Here is a 22,645-nt window from a genome sequence, read left to right as displayed (position 1 = left end):
CTAATCTCAGATGTTAGTACTTTTCCCCTCTTACACTTGGCTCCAGCCCCAGTGGTCTCTGCCAGAATTTACTTCTACCTCAGGGTTTTTGCACACTTGCCATTCTCTCTGACTAGAATGCTTTCCCCCAATTTCCCTGCATGGCTCACACTCTCCACTTCCTTTAAATCTTTACTCAGATGTCATCTTCCCAGGAAAGTCTTTCCTGACCACTCTGTTTGAAATGATATCCGCAACCCCATTCTTGGCTCTCCTAGTTGCCCTTTTCTGGATTTATTTTAGCCACACTTATCATTACCTGACAAGCTGTATTTTTTTTTTTTATTGTTAGTCTCCCCACAGTAGACTGTAAGCTCTACAAGGGCAAGGATTTTGGACTATTGCGTTCATGGAGCCATCTCTCCCCACCTCTTAGAACAGTGCCTCACACATAGGAGGTGCTCAATAAATATTTAGCCGAAACTGTTGCTCTCCCCATCATCCCAAGGGTTCTAGTAAATATGATTTTAGTTTGCTTCTATGTCCCTGGGGAAAAAAATGATTTAATGACAGGACTTTGTGATGTACTTTGCTGGAAAACACTCTACAAAGCAAAACAAAACAAAACAAAAAATCACATTCATCAGGGGGTACCAAGAAATCTCCTTGGAACTCATCATAGAATAAGACTGTTAGTTTCTAGGTTTGTTTTATTTGAATCCAAAAGTGGTTCAAACATTGAGATGTTTGAAAATAAGTACTGTTTAAATATAATACAATTTAAAATTATTTACATAAAATAAGTTTTTATTCTTTTGAATTAAAAGTATGTGTATTTTAGAATATCAATACTTTCTGGAGGATACCAACAAATTAATGTAAACACTCTGGGATGAAGATTTTAAGAGCTCATGATACAGATACTCTGAGTATCAAGAGAGGATAAGTAAACAGACTTTACTTCTGATTTCTGTACTATTTTGACAATTACGTCCCTCTAACTTCTATTATTATTATTATTTTAATTTTTTTTTTGAGAGAGAGTGCATGCATGCAAGCAGGAGAGGGGAAAAGAGAGAGGGGAAGAGAGGATCCCACGCAGGCTCTGAGCTGACAGCAGTGAGCCCCATGGGGGCTCAAACTCATGAACCATAAGATCATGACCTGAGCTGAAGTCAGATGCTCAGCCAACTGAGCCACACAGATGCCTCATCTCTTTTTATTACTACTGATGGCTCCCATTTATTGCTTATTCCTTCTATATCACCTGACACTGTGATATAATCTTGTTTAATCTCCACATTCCCATTTCATAGATGAGGAACTTGAGGCTTAATTAAGTTGAGCAGAGTTCTGATGTTACCAATAGAAAAGGGTGGCAGTGAGGCCAGGCAATCCTTGAGTTCCTTACCACCATTGTCTACATCATTTTTTTTTTTTAGCATATTTTTTTTTTACAAATAGTTTATTGTCAAATTAGTTTCCACATGTCTACATCATTTTTAACATATTAGTGCCAGAATTCCTTCCCTTAATCCTTTCCTCATGCCATCCTAATTAGAGAGGATCTGTGGCTCTTTCAATTTAAGGCAATCATTTGGAAGGAAGAATTCTTAAATCCTTATTTCAAACTTATTGCTCGTAAAGGCTTTATTAAATTATCCCAATTCTTTTACCCATTTTCCTGAGCAGTAAGAAATATATGAATTTATTTTTGTTATTATTTTTCAGAGAGATAGAAATAACAGGAATGAACTCTTGGAAGGAAAGCTTTACCAGTATTTGGTAAACTCACCAACAGCACTATCTTGTTTTTCTTGCCCACCAGCCTGTCTCTTTCTTTGTCCTTTTTGTGGCCCCTGCAGGTTGAATAAAGCTTGGTGATAGTGAGCACAAAGTAAAGAACATTGAATAAAGGGCTGATATATAAAGTCAGGATATTTGAACAAGCACACCACATACTAGGCTATAATATAAACTCTCTTGTTCACTGTTGGATGAAATTTGCCAGATTCAATTCCAACCCCCACAGCCCCAACTTCCTTCTTAAAATTATGCTTAGGGTTAAGTCTTCAGTGTTGTAATCCAGAGGAAAATGACTTATTTTAAAATGCAGTAAAAACACCACATTCCTTTGGCACAGGATGAAGACCAGCTCAGCTCTTCAGCCGTTGTTCATTGTCTATTGTTCTCCCAACAGTAAACCACTATTTCATACCAAGAGATTGTGAGCTGCAGTTCTGGCTGAGTCCTGGGCTTCTCATGAATATGAAGTAAAGAAAGGGCTCTGACCCAGAAAGTGGTAGGTAATCTCAAAAAGGAAAAAAAAAAAAAGGACAGGTAGGAAGAAAATTGGGCTCTATGTAATGCTACACTCTTGAAATCTCCTGCAGGTTCTGAGCAGGGTAAAATGGGGTCTCGGAAATGTGGAGGCTGCCTAAGTGGTCTGCTGATTCCGCTTGCACTTTGGAGTATAATTGTGAATATATTACTGTATTTCCCAAATGGGCAAACTTCGTATGCATCCAGCAATAAACTCACCAACTACGTGTGGTATTTTGAAGGAATCTGTTTCTCAGGTGTCATGGTAAGTGTGACTTTGGAAACCTGGGATTACAAAAGGGGGTGTATTTACTAAAAACTGTCTTGTTCCTAGCAGAAATGATGAATAACAGAAAAGTCATTCTACTAATCCTGGGTTTGGGATTTGGAAGATGGTGGGGGTAGAAAGGCAGGTAGTCCATGAGGACTTGGGAGGGAAGCTTTGTTTTCAGTAAGCTGCCCATTTATGCAATGCAGGAAATTAGTCTCATTGAAAGTTTGTGGGATGCTGGCTTGTAGAAATACTATGTCCTCATGAGCCCTGTGTGAGGGTTTAAGCTATTTAATTTCCAGTGGCATTGCTCTTTTCCAGAATAGCTTCTATCTGCCCTCATGATTTCTCTAGATTGGAGAGGTATTGAGATCGTGTGGAAATAGCAGAGATGTAGAGAGTTAGACAAATTTGCGTTCAGATATAAGCTCTGCCATTTGTGCCATTAGAACTTGAACAAGTTACTCAATGTCTTTGAGCCTCAGTGTCCTATTTGGAAAATTAGAGTAATGGAATTTACTTTTTAGGATAATTGTGGGGATTTGATAAAATCTCATGAATGAAGGGCCCAGGATGGAGGCTGATACATCATAGGAAGTCAGTGAATATTATGATTATAAATACTTGATGGGCCATATCATCATGAAATAATCTGATATTTTACCCCTAATAATGGAGCATGTTTTTGAAAACTAAATAGAATTATTACAGTAAGAATCCATGAATGTTTTCCTGATGACTTTGTGCTCTTTAAAAACAAACTGACAGTAAATCATGCTGGCAACTGAGAGGAAAAAACACTTTTCCTGATCATGTCATTTCTAAAAACAGCACATTGTGCACTGTAAGCTTATCATACCTTCAATAATATAAAAGAAAATGCATTATAGTTTATCTTTACATCTTTGTGGATGTTTAATTACTTTAGTATTTGAATAGCTAAGATGAAACGCAGTTTTCCTTTAGTTACTACTTTGCATAGTAAGTTAATCAACTTTAAAGTATTAATACCTAATGCTATTAAAGTTGCTATGTGATAGGTACATAATGAATGTTTGGTGATCAGACTATAAATAGAAGAAAACCTTTTGGAGAAGATTTTGATATGCTATATTAAGATCCATGAAAATGCCTGAAAATTCATTCTGAGGAAATAATGCATAATAAGGAAAGAGATGCACAGATATTTCTGGCAGCGTTATTTACAAGTAAATAATTAGTAGGAGCACCCTAGCATAGAATTGGCCAAGTAAATTGTGGTATATTCACTTCATATGGTGATGAAAATTATAATTATGAAGATGGAAAATGCATATTATTTGGTGTTAGGCAAAAAAAAGATACAAAAATTGTGAACAAATTACTATTGCAACTATGTAAAATATACATGTGCGGTAAAACATAGAGTAAATACCTAAAAACACGTGAGGGTGGTAGGATTTGGGGTAATTTTCCTTTATTATGCTTGAGCCCTGTATTTCTGTTTTAGTTTTACAATGAAAAGAGAAAGCAGTTTCTCTTTCAACATGGGAAATGCCTGTATTTCTCTTTTGACAAAGGGCTCCAGGGTCTAGGTCTAATGATTTCTACTAATATTGGAATGAAGCCGTTACTATACCTGATATACCATGCCTTCTCTCGCCGTTGTTTCCCTCAGTATGTAATTGTAATAAATAGACTAGTTGCAAGGCATTATTAAGATTAATGCCAGAATCTACTAACCTCTGTGATACCTAATGGTATTGAAAGGAAGAGAATATGGGACTCTTTTGTTTATTTTCCGTGTAAAATTTAAAACACGGGAAAGAACTTGTTCTCTATTTTCCATGGTGAAGGAATTCTTGAAAAACATTATTGTTACTGCATTGAGTCTTTTTAGGAGAAGGAAGAAGAATTAGATAAATAAATAAACAGATAAAAGAAAGCTTAAGGAATTTGGAAACTGGAATTGTTGAGTACACATAGTAAAATAGCAATGAATTCAGCTTCAGGATTCAAGTCCTAAATGTTGAGAGTGAAGGATAGGTGGAGAATTTGCCAGAAGCAATTCACGGTCCATAGCATTCTCAAACCAGGAACTGTAACAATAAATAAACCTATGTTCTTTCCAGAGTTTAAGCCTTTGGCTTAAGATACCAAGAAAGGGAAGTAAATAGAATACATTGAACTCTCCCAGCCTGTTGGCTTGATAGAGACAAAGCACACTAAAAAATTTGAACCTCAGATGGTTTGAATGCTTGGGGAAATTAAACTGACTTTACTTTGAATTAAGACATGTAGTTTCAATTTCTTTTCTTTTTCTTTTTTAAATACTTTTTATGTTTATTTTTGAGGGGGAGAGAGAGAGAGACAGAGCATGAGCATGGGGGAGGGGCAGATAGAGAGAGGGAGACATATAATCCAAAGCAGGCTCCAGGTTCCAGCTGTCAGCACAGAGTCTGATGTGGGGCTTGAACTCAAAACTTGGGAGATCATGACCTGAGCAGAAGTCTGATGTTCAACAGACCACCCAGGCATCCCAAGACATGTAGTTTCAGATTAAACATGCCTCTCACCTCCATTTTCAGAGGGCAGTAAATAGAGAGAGGCTGGCAAACAGCAAAGTCTGGTGAATGATTTTCCTTTGACCTCCACAACTGAGTGAGTGAGAAATGTGGATTTGCTGCCCAGGATGGTATTCCCATGTCCATACCGTTTGCTGCTTAATCATTAGCTTTTGATAACTGATAACCAGGATAATAATAGCTAACGTTTATCAATCACTAACTATAAACCAGGCTCTATGTTCAAAATTTTACATACGTTACCTTATAACAACCCAAAGAAGTGAGTCTTCAGAACCATTTTACAGGTAAGGATTCTCAACTTCACACTACTAGGAAATGGCAGATGTGGGATTCGAACCCAGGTCCACTTGACCCCAGAGTCTCTGCTCTGAATCACTGTGCTCTGATTATGACTAGTATTCCATTTCTGATATCTCCTCTTTCCTACTACAGATGCTTATGGTAGCAGTAGTTCTTCTTGTACTGGAGAATGATAACAATTGCAAATGTTGCCAGAGTGAGAACTGCAGCAAAAACTACATGGTAAGAGCAATAGTACTTTGAGGATGGTTGAGGGGAGCCCTGGCCCACTCAGAAACATGAAAATATTGACACTATTTTACCCTCTCCATGATCTTTTCAATTCAGAACCCAAGTTTCCTCAAAAAAATTATCTTTCATTTTGTTTACAGTCTTTCCTCCACCTTTGTCCTGCTGGTGTTCTTCCAGAAGTTCAGGATTTAAAGATACATGAAATTAGAAAATAATACTACCTTTTCCTAACTGGTTTTCTGTGAGTTTATTTTTTTCCCTTTTTCTACTTTATTGAAAACAAATTTGCACAAATAAATGGCATGCGTTAAAATTGTACAATACCTTGAGTTTTGACAGCCGAACATACTCATGAAGCCACCATCACAATCAAAACACAGGACACTCCCATCAGCCCCAAGAGATTCATCTTTGACCTGCTTCATGTCATTATAGATTAGCTTGTACTCAATGTAAATAGAATTATGCAGTATCTGTCTCTTGCATCTGGCTTCCTTCAGCATAAAGATTAGATTTATCCATGTGTTAGGTATATGTGATGTACATTTTTTGAACTGGGACTTTAAAAATAATTTAAATAGAATCAAGAGAGAATAATACAACCAAATTTTCTAAGCCTGTTCTCAACAGGCAGGTGGTGGGCTCCTACATTTACATCATTCTTCTTCTCCTCCTCAAGGTTAGCTTTGAATCTTATTTGTGTTGCACTTTATAGTTTTTTCACTTACCCAGTGAATTGGATTATTGTTACCCATACTTTATATGAGTTATCTGTGGCTCAGAGAGAACATGTGATGTGTTAACTAAGAAAGACTTTACTAGAGACCTGGTAGGCGTATCTTGCAATGGTGGTTGCCCACCTTGGCTGCACATTGCAATCATCTGAGGGCTTGGAGCTAGAATCCAACCCCCAGATGACACCCTGACCTAGTTGGTCCAAGGTGCAGTCAGATTTTAATGTGCGGCCAAGATGGCATGGCTGGCTTTCTTTGACAGATGCTTTTGGACGACTAAAGTAGCTGTTCAATTTAGAACTGTGCTTCTGGAAGAGAAGAATTGAAAAACTGAAATGCACTCTGTGCACATGCATGCACATATGTGTTATGTGCATGTGTTTTCTTAACCAACTGACTCGAGCATTCCCCATAACTGCTGGCATTATGCTTATGGAAACACTTGTAAAATGGGTTAAGTGAAGCAGTAGATTCAGGTAAACATGGACTTATGATACTCAGGGAATCTCTAGAAAACAAACCGTGTGCCATTAAGTTTGTAATAAAAATAAAGGTGTCCATTTTGCCATGACTCACTTTTAGCATCTCCAGCACAAATGGATGTTATAAACAGTATGGAGTCTGGACAGGGTCCTATAATCAAATTGAATAAGATGGCTAGCATCTCAAAAGAAAGAGCAGGGAGAAAGGAGGGAGGATTCCCTGGATTGTCTACCTTGGCTCTTTCAAAGTAGGCTTTAGAATAGGGTCCCAGTTTATATGCCCCCAGGAATCAAATACCTGGGGCATAGCTTTTCCTGAAAAGAAAAGAAGTGAGCCTGGTAGGCATTAGAGCAAGATTTCTGTTTAAGGAAGAGAGGAAGCCATTACTCAAGTCCAGCCAAAGTTATCAGACAATACTGGACAGTGTTTCTCAGGTTTCAATATGAAGTAGAAATATGGAGTTTTATGTAAAACTTCTCAGTTATGTTGGTAATTGATTCTCATTTAAATTAAATAAAGCACATCTTGCAGGCTAAATGTGCGTCTGCACCGGTTTGCAACTGCTTGAAGCTGTGTGATGGAAATTGATCCACTTTACAGTTGAGAAAAAGTTTTCCTCAAAAGTTTCCTTTCTCCTTAAACAAAAACACATCTCCGTATCTCTTTATTTTTTAACCAAACTACATACCTTTTTTAAAAAACCAAAATACATCCTTCTTTTTTTGTATAGAGTTGTTCCCTTATTACTTCTAGAAGTTTTATTTTATTTTTTAGTAGTTTTAATCACATATATTCATTAGAATTCTTACCTTTTAGAAACCTTAATTTCAAGGGAAAACCAGGAAGTAAACAATTGTGAAGTGTTGTATATCAACATTCTGTTGATTGGCAAATTCATGAATATGCTATTTCATAATTTCTAAAGCATATATATCCTCATAGTATGATTTTTCAGTGTGGCACAAGACATATACTCACAGACCCAAATATCTTTAGTTCCTCCCTAATAGAAAGACAAAAGTAGGTAAACTTATGTTCAGTAAGCAGTGTTTCAGTAATTTATTTTTTTGGAAGTGATCTACTTATTCAATTGATTTCCATCATTTAACTTAACACAGTATAACTTGAAAGTTTCAAGGTAGCAAAAAAATTTTGGAAGCTAATTTAAAACTAGTGTAATCATTGTTGAAAAATTCACTATTAAACTTTTAACACACATGTATTTAACTTGCTCTGAACACTTAGATTATTTAGATTATTTATGAAAATTTCCTGACACAACAGACAAAGTTAGCTATCATTTGAAGTTATCTTTCTTGTTGATAAACTTTGTAAATTATGTATAGTAGGCAAGCATCAAACACCATAGAAATGAAACACCTATAAAGTTAAACATATGTTTTATCTCTTTCTCTCAACTGCTGTACTTGACATACATTCAGCAATTTATTTTTACTGTAGGCTTTGGTTTTAGGTTGAATTTATAGTTTTGTATTCTTAAACACATAGTAGAGATAATATACGTTTCTTTGACTAGTAATCCTAGATAGAAAAAAATTGTATGATTGTATTATGTTTAATGATGACAACTCTAAAGATATGCTTGTTAGGTTTTTTTCACCAACAATTTTAAAACTAGGTTTATTTACTGAAGATTATCCTAGATCTTGTGAACTTAATTTTTGTTTAGTCTCTGTGTTTCTGAGAGTTTTAAGAATACTTAATTTATATGAACACTCACTTATCTGTACTCCAATCTCGCTTTTGAGAGATTTTATAATTTATTTTGGTAATATCATCTGAAGGTAGGAAAATATCACACATCTGTAACATTCATATATAGACATAAATAAACATATAGACAGACACAGAGATCTTACATACTTTGTTTTGACACAGAACTCACTAGTTTATAAATGAGTCCATATTATGTTTCTGGTAAAACAAATTATGGCTACCAATCCAGATGGCTAAAGCTTTTTACTATTATTTGGGGAGAAGACTGTTAAGATTTTTATCTGCCCTTGACAAGTCATCTTATGAGGTTGGTGGACTGGATTTTGGGGTGAAGGAGTTTCTATAGCAGTTTGGTTTTTTTTAAAACTTCTCCCTCCCCCACACTCCTTCAGTCTCAGGCAATTGTGAGCAGTGTTTTAATTATCTCCTGGGATGTTTACATTTCAAAGACATGGTAAGAGTTATAGCTCCTAGAGATGCAGAATGTAGATTTCCTTTCAGAAGGAGTTTGGAGGTATATTTGTCTTATTATCAAGAGGTCTAGAATAATTACTATTTAAATTTTTCCTCTTTTATTGAAGCTCAGGGCAATTCTGTTTCCAATGTCCTGATCTTTTATAATATCTATAGGCATTTCAAGATGAATAGGTTTGAGGATTTGACAAGGAGAGCTGGTTTTTAATTCCTCAAGGAATTGGGTCACAGCCTGAATATCAAGAGACTGGCCCACCCATCCAACTATGTCATCTTCAATTTGCTTCTTTATATCAGGGAGAATATTTTCAACTAAGATGGACGCCAAACATTTTCTATATTCTAGATTTACAGTGGTATATCTTTCTAATATTTTCATAATTATTTCACAAAGCCTTCAGAATCTTTTCTCCCCCCCAAGTACAGGGCTCCGTTTCAGCTTAGGAAAGATGGTCTTGACTTTAAAAGTCTCTATTAGGATCTGGATATGAATTTTCAATTTGGCCAACTTCTGACCATAGAGCCTCTTAAAAAAAAAAGGGTTTCAAATATTTACATCAAAAGTAACTCTATCAAGTGACTCAAAACCAAAACCAGTACTTAACCATGAATGCAAAAGATGTCCCCAAAGAGGATGCAAAAAATGCAGTCCTCTCAAGATCTAGAACCACTCCCAAAGATTAGCAAAAGAAAGACCTAGACAAGTCCTCCTGAGAGCTAGTGACAGTTGGTAGGACACTAGCCACAAGCGGTGTGCAACTCAATTTCTGTATGGCGTATTCTTTGGGGCCCAATCTGACAGTTGGCTGCCTCCAAGAACTGACATTCACATGCCCTGTCGGTCAGAAGTCAAGCCAAATTCTCAGAGCTCAAATAAGAGACAAACAGGAAAGCAATAGCTGTCTGGGAGGGAAAGGATCAATAACCAACGGATGACTTGACCAAATTTTAACCAGAGTTACAATCCAAAAAACCAATTTTTACAATGTTTTTCTTCTGACAATCTGAATCTGAAAAGGAAAAGACTCTTAGCACCTACTCAACCAGTCCTCCACAGGCGTAGATCCAAGCGACTGATATGGCAAGAATTCTTCTGTGGTTTTTGTCAGAGATCCAGGATCTCTAACTGTAGCTCCTGTACCAAGCAAGGTGTCCCTGGCCAGTGTGCCCAGTGTTGGGTGCCAGAAACTGTAGGGGAGAAAAAAGTTTACTCGGCTCTCCTGGGGTTTCCTGGCTCAGTCTGAGAATTAAACTGATAAAGACAGATTGACAAGACAAAGGCATATACATTTAACTACATTTTTACGTGTACATGGGAGCCTTCACAAGAGAATGAAGACCTGAAGAAGTCAGAGTAGCAAGTTTCTATGCCTTTTAGACAAAGAAACAGCAATGAATTTGTCAAGAATTGGCAAGAGTGGGGGGTTGGGACTAGAGGTAGTAAATGGTGAATAAGTGACTAGGAAGATAAAGTTTAGTTTATCAAGGTTTGTTTATACAGGTCTCTTGGCCCCAAATTCCCTGTCTCTGCTGATAAGAATGTTTTCCTTCCTCCTGGTACAGAGAGGGTAGCTTGCGCATGTCAGNTGTCAGAATGACCATCCTGCTTCTGCCATTTTCTTGAACTCCTTTCAGTTTAAGATATTCACTATGCTAAGGTGCCATATTTTGGGGGTGACCTGCACCCCATTATCTTATTGTTTGCTCTTCATTCTTCTGTGGAGCCTCATTTTATGCCCAAATCCTGTGGGTTGTTATCCCTGGAAACAAGTCTCAGCTAAATCAAGGCACTTGGAATAATAGATAACATTTTAATTATATTTACACTTTTCAAATAATTTTGATATCCACTGTGTCCTTTAATTTTGAAATGGCCCTATTATGGAGGTACTATAATCATCTACATCATTTACATTTTATAGAAAATGAAACTGTAACTCAGAGAGATTCTTATTCTGGCTTTATATTGAGGCTTCTCTGGATTGTGCAATGGTATCCACTCATTAGACTGTAATTTATATATGTACACAAGCATATGTGTTATTCTATGGTTGCCAGTTTCCCCAAATGAAATAATTCTTCACTGATCTTTCCAGTGAACTGCTTAAGAACACATCTGGTAAACAAGGAGCTCAATCTTTTCAAAACATCCTTCTTCCTTTTTGGAAGATTGTGTTGGTGAATAGGTAAATTTTCTTTATAAAGTGTAATGAATAGTAATCTACTGTTTAAAAAAAAAGGTGGATGTGTTTATCACATCCCATGATGGGGCAACATTCTATTAAGATCAATGTGAAAAATATAATTTGAAAGATCTTTTAATCATATGTAAAGATGTCAATGAAATAATACCAAATAGGTAAAACAGAATTGTTCTTTTCTTCCTTGTGTTTTTAAAGTATATTTTTCTGATTTTTCATAATGAGCATGTATTAATGTTATTAATCAGTAAAATAATGCTAACTTATTTGAAATATATGACTTTAGATTACTTTTGTTCCAAAAAAATCACAGGGTGTTTGTCCTTAGTTTTTCTAGTTTCAGTTTTTGAATTTACTACCAACTACTCTCTACTCTCATTTGAAAGCAACATTTTTAAAGCTAGATTAAATTGTTTCCCAAATCAAACTACCCTACTTAGCATCCCTATTTCTGTCCTTTTTGTTCAAGTCCCAAACTCTGGAATTTTTTTTTCAATCCATCTCCAGCTACCTATTTCTGTCCCAATGTCTTTTCCTCCAGTGCATCTCTTTGTCACCTCAGTTTAAGGATGTCTCCACCTGGAATCCTTATCTTGGACTCTCTCACTTCCAGCTAGCATGCCATCGTTGCCAGAGCCATCTTTCAAAACTATATATTTGCTCATGTCACTTCCTTGCTCAAAAATCAAGTACATGGCTTGTTGGAAAAAGAGCTATTCTGGGTCTTTATCAATTCAAAATGAACTTGGTACATTTTGTTCCAGGAAGCAAGGAGGTATTCAAGGAATGACAAGGGTATCCAAAGGGTACAGGCATTGTCTTAACAGGATGTTCACACTGGCCATATTTGGACCAAATGAGCATCTAAAAGAACAATAACGGTTATGAATTATAACACATTGAATTAGAAAATCCATGAGTCCACAATAATAGTAAGTTAAAAATGCAGAAGAAATGATAGAGAAGCAGCACCCTGCAATCAGTCATTGTGATAATTGGTCATCAGTGGATATAAGGATCATCAGTGGATGGTAAATCCATTAGTTGAAATGTCCTTAGGGAATAGCATATGACACAGTCTCAAAGTATTACCCTACAAATTATTTACTAAATGCAAAGTGGCATATGTTTATAGATCTGAAAAACATCACCCCAACATCACCAATCAACAAAAGTATCACCAATAGCAGTGAGAGGTCCATGATGCACACCCAGCAGGTGTTGTTGACAAAATGTTGAACCTAAGTCCGTTTGGGAGGAAACAATCAGAAAAGCCCAGGTTGTGGGACATTCTATAAGACAACTGGCTGAGACTCTTCAAAAACAGTTTACTATTCTAAAAAACTAAAAGACAGCAAAACTAATATAGATTAAAGGAAACTAAAGAGATGTAACCCTGTGCATAAACCTTCATTGAATCCTGTACAAAAAACTAAAAACCAGTTGTAAAATAATAGAATATCTTTATTTTGGGGTGGTATGTACTGATGCATTTAGGTGTGAGATATCACAATATCTACAACCTAGTTTCAAGGGGTACAGCAATAAAAATTATAAATAAATAAATAAATAAATGTGCATGTATATATGCATGCACATACAGAGAAAGAGAGAGAGCAAGCAAAAATGGTAAAATATTCACAGAAGGTGAGTCTAGATAAAGAATATACAGAGGTACATTGACTATACATTCAGCCTGTTGATAGATTTGAAAAAAAAAATGAAATGCTACTGGATATAACAAGTTGCACTCATTTTGTAAGCAACTCAAGGGCTGGGTCATGTCCAATAACCTCATTTCCCCAGCATTAGCAATCCATGTCAAGCTGGTCTTCATAAACTTGTCCCCTCTGATGCTCTGTAGGAGCCCTCTCTTAGGTCAGACCAGTCGTCTTATCCTTTCAACTCTGCTTGTACCCATCTGCCTGTGAACATTGCTCATTCTCTCTACTCAAATGAAAACACCTTCCTCCCCATCAATACCATCCTCACTTGAACATAAATACAGTTATCTAGGCTGACTACTGCTATTTCCCCCTCATGTTTATGTAAATGAAAATATCGACATATCATCTTTACATGAGAAAAGTAAATGTCATAGCTAATGATTCTTAGAGACCTAGAAAATAACATCTTCAATAAAGAAATATAGATTGATTGATACACACCTTCACTGCATTAATGTATGACTGTTATTTTGATACTGAAATTCCAGAAGAAAGGGGCAAATTTAGCAAATTAACTAGTTTACTCTGTGGAATGCCAAACAAAAAGTCATTTTAAAAACTTATTTTAAACATCAGGTGGGTTTGGATTAAGTGTTTCCGCTTTTATGTGGACATTTGGTATTACACAGCCTGCAGTAGGCATGGATGAGTAGGGGAAGGTACCTATCTGATCATTTATCCACAATATCTCCTTGTATCATTCTATAGCACTGACCTTCTTCTTCTATGTTTAATTTAGACACTGCTGTCAATGATTTTTTCTGCCCTTGGAATTGCTTTCTCTGGATACTGCCTGGTCATATCTGCTCTGGGCCTTGTTCAGGGTCCATACTGCCGCACTCTCGATGGCTGGAAGTATGCCTTTGAAGGCACTGCTGGACGGTAAGGAATAATTCTCCCAATCAAGAGGCTCAGAAAACCAGAAACATGGCTTCATGCTTATGCTCACTTTCCATGATCACTCTGGGGTTCTATGTGGGTATATTAGGACAGAATTTTCCTATTAGTTAATACTACTCAGACCAATTTCCTCATACACACATCTCTGGTTAGATGATGTTCTTTGTTGTTGTTGTTGGGGTTTGGTTTTTTTTTGCCAATCTTTTAATATCATATGCATTCACTATTTTGAGGCTGATGTGGAGATATCCAGATGAAAGGTGTGTTCTCCCCATACTTCAAAACAAAGCTTTGTGGTTATCAGGGTTTGGCAACTGCTGGAGCCTGGGACTTAAGTGGTTCTAGCAACTCAGTCTTGTTTTGTGGCCAATTTGGATGTGTGGTCTGTTACAGATGGAAAGGGGCTTGGTCAGGAGAGAACCACAGTACCCACGGACAGTGTTACTCAGGCTATGCCATCAAGGACAACATAGAGATAGAACAAGGCAGGGTGAGCGGCAAAGTGCAGAATGATATCCAGGGACATGACCAGGTGCAGGAATTTATGGAAGAGCCAGCAGATTATCTAGCATGTATTGAAGAAGAGTATTGGGAAGTAGCCTTACTTAGAGGCTGGTGGTTCAGTCAGGTGCTGGGGAACCCAATCCTAGACCAAAGAACACCTCACACTGACATTGTGCCTACAGCACATGATTTATTGGCCTGCCAGCACCTGCAGAAACAGCTCTAGAGGAAGCAGGGCTCAGGCAGAGATATAGGAGAGGCTCCTTGAATCTTTCCCTGTCTTGTCCTGTGCTCAGAATTCTAATGGTATAAATTGAGGGAGTGTCACTAGGGGAAGTTGCAGTTTCTTCTCAACACCCTATGACTGGTTCCATTGTTCAAGGCCCACAACTGGTTGAAGACTTACATGCTCACCTAGGCCTGCACTGCAAAACTACTTCATTCATTCTGAAGCTTCCAACACCACATGCTTGAGCAGAGCTCTCTCTCAGGTCAAGAGAACATAGAAAATAACCTCTGAGCACTCCTGTGGGACATAAGGGGCTTAGGAAAGGGGACCTAATGTAGAAAGTCTCACTGGGTGCAAAAAATCATTTTTTGTGCCACCATCCCCTGAACTTTCCCTGACACGCAAACCAATGAAGACTTCCCTGTCAAAGCAAGAATCTCAGACTACGCACATGCCTCTCCATTAATCTTTAAAGTTGCCCTTGATAGTAGTATTCATCTGATTCCAGCCATATACAAATGTTTGGAGGTAAAACATTGGAAGCTATGAAGGGAAGTTCAGTCTCTGGTCTCCTAGAGAAGTTTCCAAGGCTTGGCAAATTCTGGATGTAACAAGTGTTAATGTTAAAATTAACGTTAACTACAAATCAGTTATCCATTTGCACATTTATGCAACAAATACTTATTGAGCATCTACTATGTTCAGGCCTTGAATTAGGTGCTGGAGGATCAAAGATAAATTACACAAGTTTACTTCCCTCTAGGAGCTAAGACAGACCTGACAGAATGGAATGCTAGGAGGGAAGCTTTTTTGTGGCAGAAGCCTTCAATGCTTCTACATCTGGATTTAAGTCTTCCACCTGCTTCTTACAAAGTGTATGACCTTAAACAAACATCCCTAAGCCTCTTTAAATGGGAGATACTACTAATCATTTCTATCTCATATAATTGAAATTAAATGGAAGGAAAGCACAAATTAGAGTTAATAAATGCTTAAGACATGCCAGATTTTATTATTAACATCATTACCCTGTGTAATCTTTTATGCCACATGATGTCCTCCATCTGCCCAGGTGTGGGGAGCCAGCAGGCTCAGCCACTGACATGGTGAGTGATGAGGATACTGAATCAGTTTCATTCAACATGTCTTTGTTGATCTTTGCTATGTGCCAGGTACTGCCTTAGGTCTTAGACCTGGCTATTCAGATATGCATAAATCACAACAGGGCTCTCAGAATACCCATTTTATAAAGGGAATAGATATAGATACAGATAAGGTAAAATTACAATATAATGAAGTAAAAGTTGTGATAGAGCCATATATGAAGGTTGTGGAGGAAAGGACTATCAGAAAAAGTGTCTCTATTCCTTCCAGAGCCTGCTAATGTACTTACTACTGTGTGGTTTACATGAAAAATAAACAGCACCATAGTCCAGGAGAAAAATTAAAACCCTGCAAGTCATCTTGCTTTAAAGTGTTGGGTGATCTGTGCATAGCACATGCTGGGAATGGTCTCGAGTAAGGATATTGAAAATTAGCTTTTCTGGTGGCTGAGACTGAGTTAAGAGTGTGAGGGTATATAAAATGGGTCTAGGAAAATAGTAACGAAAATTATATCAGTATCATACTTTACAGGCTGCAAAGCATTTTTACACACCTTTCAACAAATATTCGTATTAACCCCAGGGTTAGATATAGTAAATCCATTGTCCAAATAAGACTCTAGAGGTCAGAGATGTAAAGTCTCTTGCCCAAGATCCTATAGATTCAGGAGTTCCATATTGAATATTCATTGCCACTTGAGATCTAAGGACCATTAGCAATGCCAGGAAATTCTCAGAGTGCTTCTGAGTGCCCTGGAGCATAGAGAATAGGAAATAAAGAGAAGAAAGAGAAAACTAAAGGAATAGGAGAGAGATGGAGGGAGGAGAAGGTAAAACAAAGAGAAGAAAGTCATGGTGGTGGTGTTCCTCAAAATGCAGAATTCATCTCTTTCTTCCACAGACACCAATGCTCAAGGCCACTTGTTCAGTACCCAGGCTGCCTTAGTTGCTGTCTTAAGAAAAAGCATATTGCTGCTGACAAGATATTTATAAACAACTCTGCCGCATAACTAGGTTTGATTATTTTTATTTGGGGAATTTTCTGAGGAGGCCAGTTTTCCATTTTGGTTCAGCTGAATAGTGTCACCCTTATGAGAAGTGCTGATAGCCAGAGCATATCTGGAAGTGAACATAGGTCAGTAGGGTAGATTCAGCGTGCTTTTAAGATTATCCTCGGAGTGGGGCGCCTGGGTGGCTTAGTCGGTTAAGCGTCTGACTTTCGCTTAGGNAAAGATTATCCTCGGAGTGGTTTAATACTCATAATCTGGTGCCAAACTAGACTAATCGAACCTTTCAGTCATTTGCATTCCCACTTCAAAATCTAAATCTTAACAGTATTAGAGCAGCAATGTTCTAAAGCCACACCATGGAATCCAAACCAGGAGCAGTAGCATCACTGGGAACTTGGAAAGTCTTGGGGCTTCTGGGTGGTTCAGTCATTCAGGTGTCTGACTCTTGGTTTTGTTTCAGGTCATGATCTCATGGTTTGTGAGATTGAATGCTTTATTGGGCTCTGCGCCAACAGCATGGAGCCTACTTCTCTCTCCCTCTCTCTGCCCCTACCCAACTCATTCTCTCTCGCACATGTGCACACTCTCTCTTAAAATAAATAAAAAACCAATTAAAAAAATAAAAAGAAATGCAAAATCTCAAGCCTCATCCAGATCTTCTGAATCAGAAATTCTCTGAACCTGCATTTTCAGAAGCCCTCCAGATAGTCCTGATGTATTCTTTGAAAACCACTGTTCGAAAGGGCTTCAGGACAGTCTAGGAACTTCTAGCAGCATTTCCCTTTGCTATTTTGCCACATGTGTGATTTTTGTATCTAGCACAAACTCGGCCTTGTCCCTGACAGCCCAGGCTAACTTCTGGACTTTTAGGGAATGAATAATCTTCATCTTTCTTGGTATTGACACATGCTGCCTTTTATTACTAGTGAACTTGTCAGTCTGTGCTTGCCTTCTAACTGAACTAAAATTATCTCTGAGGCAGGCAGCATATTTAAATAAGCACAGTCCAATGCTATGCATATTATATCTTCTCTCTCTCTCTCCTACATATGTAAGATATAGTATGCATATATATATGAAATATATATCTGAATGATTTTTTAAATGCATTAATTCACATTTAATAATATTATGTATTTCAATCATATGTATTAATTTCCCGAACATGCAAACATCTGTAGCCTTCTTACTTGGACCAATTATTTAGGCTTGTCTGTGAGTCTTGTTGACCATATCCTTCCTCTCTGTCAGTTTCCTTACAGATTCCAGCATATGGATTCAGTGCCTGGAACCTGCACATGTAGTGGAGTGGAACATCATTTTGTTTTCCATTCTCATAGCTCTCAGTGGGCTTCAGGTGATCGTTTGCCTCATCAGAGTAGGCACCCAGTTATCCAAGATACTGTGTGGAAACTATTCAGTCATCGTCCAGGTAATAGATCACCAGTGGCACCTGAACCTCTTCCGTTTTACCCCCACTGTCCAAGATCCAGTGATTCTTCTTGAAAAGTTCTTAGATTCCCATCATTTTCTCTCCATTCCTACTGCCCTCGTCTTTACTCAAGCTCTAATATCTCAATTTTTAAAATATATTCCAGTGTGTCTGTTGGCTTCCCTATGTGAAATTAATCAATGGAAAAGTTAGAATATCTGCACTTAGTGTTCAGTGGTGAAAACAGCAGAAGTGTTTTGCAACATTTCAGTGTTCTGTGCTTCTACACAGAACCCAAAAGCATAGAGCACATAACCCAAAGCACAGAGAAGTCGTACTATTTATTGAAATTTTCCCTGTTGATAAGATAACTGAAGGCTCACAACATTAACCCACTGAAATAATTTCTCTTCTGAATGCTGCTACATTAACCTAATAATCATTCTTTATACTGAATCATTAGCAACTGATTTTAAAAGAGATAAATCTGTTTTTATCCCATCAAAACTGCTTCTGCTTCATCTAGTAAAATACTGATGTTAATTTAGTTTGGTTGAAACTGCTAAAACTATCTAACAAGTTCTGAGTGAACAGAAATCATGAGTGAGTTATCTGTCTTGTTTAACATCTATTTAATAATAGATCTATCTATTTAATAATAGATATTTTCCAAATTCATCATGTTTTAAATGTGAACTATAATTTTAAGTTGCTACCTGGATTATGGATCATTAATCAAGCCAAATTTACATCTTTACTCCCTTTCTTTTTCTTTTTTTATAGCCTGGACTCATTTGAATAAGGACAAGAAAGTTTTCCATTATCAAGATACACCATCTGTTTGTCTCATATGTACTATATAGACTTAAGGGCGATATTCCAGTGATGCTGTTTTCTCCATTTGGTGTTTATTATGCTACTTATGAAATTTACAGTCCTCACTGAATGTGCCAACTATGCTACCTTTCCATTTAGAATATTTTTCTAAGCAATATGTGTCAGGATCTTCAGAAATTTTTAAACCCTTTGGTCAATCAAATCCATTTCCAATAATCCATACTATGGAAATAAATAAGAATAGAAGATAAGACTTTATCCAAATATAAGTAATACAGTATTATTTAATACTCTGGAAAGTCAGAAATACTCAACAGTCTAACTTTAAGGGAAGAATTAAATAAAGAGCAGTACATTAGTTGTAGTATTATACAGTCATTACAAAGTATGTTACACAATCATTAAAAATTATATTTTTAAGATGATGAATACTGTTAACTTAAAAAGCAGATTATAAATTCATGTTTACAGTATAACCATCTAAAATAAATACCAAATAATCAAATTTACAAATCTAGAAGGATTTTCAGAAAAATGTCAACTATCATTGACTTAGATCATAGGTGACCTTTCCTACTTTTCTATATTTTCCAAATTTTCTTTATTATGTTTTATAATTAAAACACATTTTAAAATTCATGTTTTTACCATTAAGATTTTTGCTTTTTTCCCAACCTTTAAAGACATATGCTTTTTCCATATGTTTTCCTACTTTGAATATCTATAAATATCATAAAGTAATATTTAATGTTCAGTAAGGAAACTAGTGAGATAGGTAAGACAAAAGTTTTATATAAACTGATATAATCTTACTGAGCTGTTAGCCTAATTTTCTCACTCCTGATGCTGAGTGTGGTGGACTACAAGAGGTAGCCTTGAAATAAACAATCAGTTGAGGACATGCTCAGTGGGTTAAAGAAAGTGACCATTGATCAGTTGATACCTATATTATGGGCAGTTACCACTACCTCTATTTATAAAAAAAAATTTAAGTAAAACATTTAGAAACTTTCTACCTATACTTACCATGACCTCTTTGAGAACAGAAGCTATGCTTTATATTTCTCATCATCCATTGGACATAGCATAAAGTGGGCATAGTAGACACTCATTGTTGGATATTCATGCCAGGCCCTTCTGCCCTTCATGGCTGCTCTGCTGAACAACCGTCTCCAACATAGGCCCACCAGGCCATAACACTTCTGCCACTTCCCAATTGCTCTCCTCTATGAACACTGTCAAAAATGCTCTGTCAACAGTTGCTTTGTGCCAAAGCTGGACGGTAGCCTGGAGGAAAGGGGAAAATGCTTCTCTCTTTGGTTCCTGCTCTGCCTACATCCTCCTTTGAGAGCAGCCGCCCTGTCCACAGTCTCTGCTGATGTAAGTAAGCATCTTGAAAGCAAGCCATGTTGTATATCAGACGACCTCCATGCCCTGGACCCAGGTGAAGGAACCAGGATGGGCACCAAAGCCATACTAACTCTGACTGAGCCAAGAGTGAAACACTATCCAAATGAGATTAGTGGTCATCCTCACTTGAGAACATCAACTAGGAAGCTGAGAATGAAGCAACCCAGTCATTGTTGTCAGGAAAATAATTAAAGGATGAGAAAGGATGCCAAAATACATATAGTATCTGATTACTCCACCAAACCCATAAACTTGTCATATCCAGCACCCTCTCTTCTTAGGTCTTCCAATGACTCCTCAGTCCTCTTGTCAACAGACTTCTAGCAGGCCAGCACCACCAGTTTGTCAGGCACATTCAGACTGTCTCAATCTTATTTAGATTCAATACAGCATCATACCTTGAGTGGACCATGAGTAGATGTCAGCTGAACGACTCCACTACAGAACTGGAAACATTGTCTAAGAACAGGGGTGCAGCCAAATGCAGTACAGTGTATACATTATTAAATATTAACACAGCCACCAAAAATGTTGTTCTAATTTATTTATTTTTTAATGTTTTATTTATTTTTGAGAGAGCACAAGCAGGGGGGGACAGAAAGAGAGGGGCAGAGGATCTGAAATGGGCTCTGTGCTGACAACAGTGAGATGATGTGGGGCTTGAACTCATGAACTGTGAGATTATGGCCTGAGCTGAAGTCGGATGCTCAGCCGAGCCACCCAGGTGCCCCCCATCCAAATTTTGATTTTAAAGAGCATTTGCTAATGAAGCACTTTCAAAGAACAAAGCTAAATACAAATCTATGTGTGCAGTTTGAGCCCAAATTTCTAAATAACCATCTGATTACCTGCAGATGTGTACAAACTTTCAGATACGGACCAAAAAAGATGGGAACAGTACCTAAATGTTAATAGTCAACAATTATTCCCTAGTGATGGGATTATGACTTATGTTTCTTTTCTCCACATTGTTTTAGATTTTTCAAATTTTCATTTGAAAATGTATTTATTAAATAATGAGAAAAAATAAATCTCATTTAAAAATGAAGTATCCTCTCATCCTTTCTGTAAAATCTATTTAAGGAGCTGAAAATACAAAAGCCCTAAACATGAAGGCATGTGTGTTATAGCCCTTTTTCTTACTCTTCATTTTCTAATTCTCAGAGAGGCGGACTATTTATTGTTAGCTAATTCTAATTAGGAATGAATTCTGTTCTATGCATTTATGCTTTTATATTTGCAATATCTCTCTTATTTCCCTTGCTTCAATCTCATTGTAATTTTTCTAACTTCTTAAATTCAATGCCTAGCTTATCAATTTTCAACCTTTCTTTTTCTCTTCTTAAAATAAGCATCTAAGACTTCGTACTTTTTCTCTAAGTAGCACTATGGTTACAACTTCCAAGTTTTGAAATGTTATATTTTCCCTATTATTTAGTTATAAATATTTTCTTCTTTTCTTTATGATGTTTTCCTGTCTATGTGTTTTTAAATGTGCTTTTAAAAGTGCCAAATATATGAGTTTGGGTTTTTTAAATTGATTTCCAGCTTAGTTATATTGTGATTATACAGTGTGGTCCATATGATTCTGATATTTTGAACACTTTTAAAACATGTTTTATAGTTACTATTTGTAAATATTTTATGTACTTTAAAAGTATATGTTTTTCCAAATATTGGGTTCAAGAATCTCCTCTATAGGAGAAGTTGTTAATTCTGTCGTTCAGGTCCTTGGTTTCTTTCCTTTTTGGTTGCTTGATCTATAATATCTATGAAGATTAAATGGGTGTATATATGTATGCTAACTTGTATAATATTATTTATATATTATATATAATAAAAATTTATATAGTCTATATAAATATATAATCTACACACACACACACATCTCAGAAAACAGTTTGGCACATGGTTGCAATTTATAAGTAATCTATAATGTAGTAGTTAAAAAAAACTTTTTTTAATGTTTATTCATTTTTGAGAGAGAGACTTACAGAGTGGGAGTCGAAAGACAGAGAGAGAGGGAGACACAGAATCTGAAGCAGGCTCCACGCTCTGAGCTGTCAGCACAGAGACCAATAGTGGGCTCAAACTCACAAACTATGAGATCATGACCTGAGCCAAAGTCAGATGCTTAACCAACTGAGCCACCCAGGCACCCCTATAATGTAGTGGCTTCAAGATGTTCTCTGGA

At 36.8% G+C, this 22,645-nt stretch overlaps 1 protein-coding gene across 3 annotated transcripts in view; it reads left to right on the top strand.

Moving 5' to 3' along the window:
• TM4SF18 (transmembrane 4 L six family member 18) overlaps window positions 1-21,499 on the top strand; it is a 39,626-nt gene extending 18,127 nt beyond the window's left edge. For 2 of the 3 annotated variants that reach the window (XM_077765886.1, XM_077765885.1), the window contains 6 exons: window positions 2,180-2,281; window positions 2,373-2,566; window positions 5,572-5,661; window positions 13,766-13,908; window positions 18,024-18,204; window positions 18,988-21,499. In XM_077765886.1, coding sequence (XP_077622012.1) covers window positions 2,390-2,566; window positions 5,572-5,661; window positions 13,766-13,908; window positions 18,024-18,204; window positions 18,988-19,002 — 606 coding nt within the window. In that variant the 5' untranslated portion in view covers window positions 2,180-2,281; window positions 2,373-2,389 and the 3' untranslated portion in view covers window positions 19,003-21,499. Of the gene's footprint in view, window positions 1-2,125; window positions 2,282-2,372; window positions 2,567-5,571; window positions 5,662-13,765; window positions 13,909-18,023; window positions 18,205-18,987 lie in introns of those variants that run through there. The other variant, XM_077765887.1, reaches the window with a different exon arrangement.
• The last annotated feature ends 1,146 nt before the right edge of the window (window positions 21,500-22,645 follow it).

This window comes from Crocuta crocuta, unplaced genomic scaffold (assembly GCF_008692635.1).
Source record: "Crocuta crocuta isolate KB4526 unplaced genomic scaffold, BGI_CrCroc_1.0 scaffold54, whole genome shotgun sequence".
In the NCBI taxonomy this organism is placed as follows: domain Eukaryota; kingdom Metazoa; phylum Chordata; class Mammalia; order Carnivora; family Hyaenidae; genus Crocuta; species Crocuta crocuta.
This window is presented reverse-complemented; position numbering and strand designations above follow the sequence as displayed.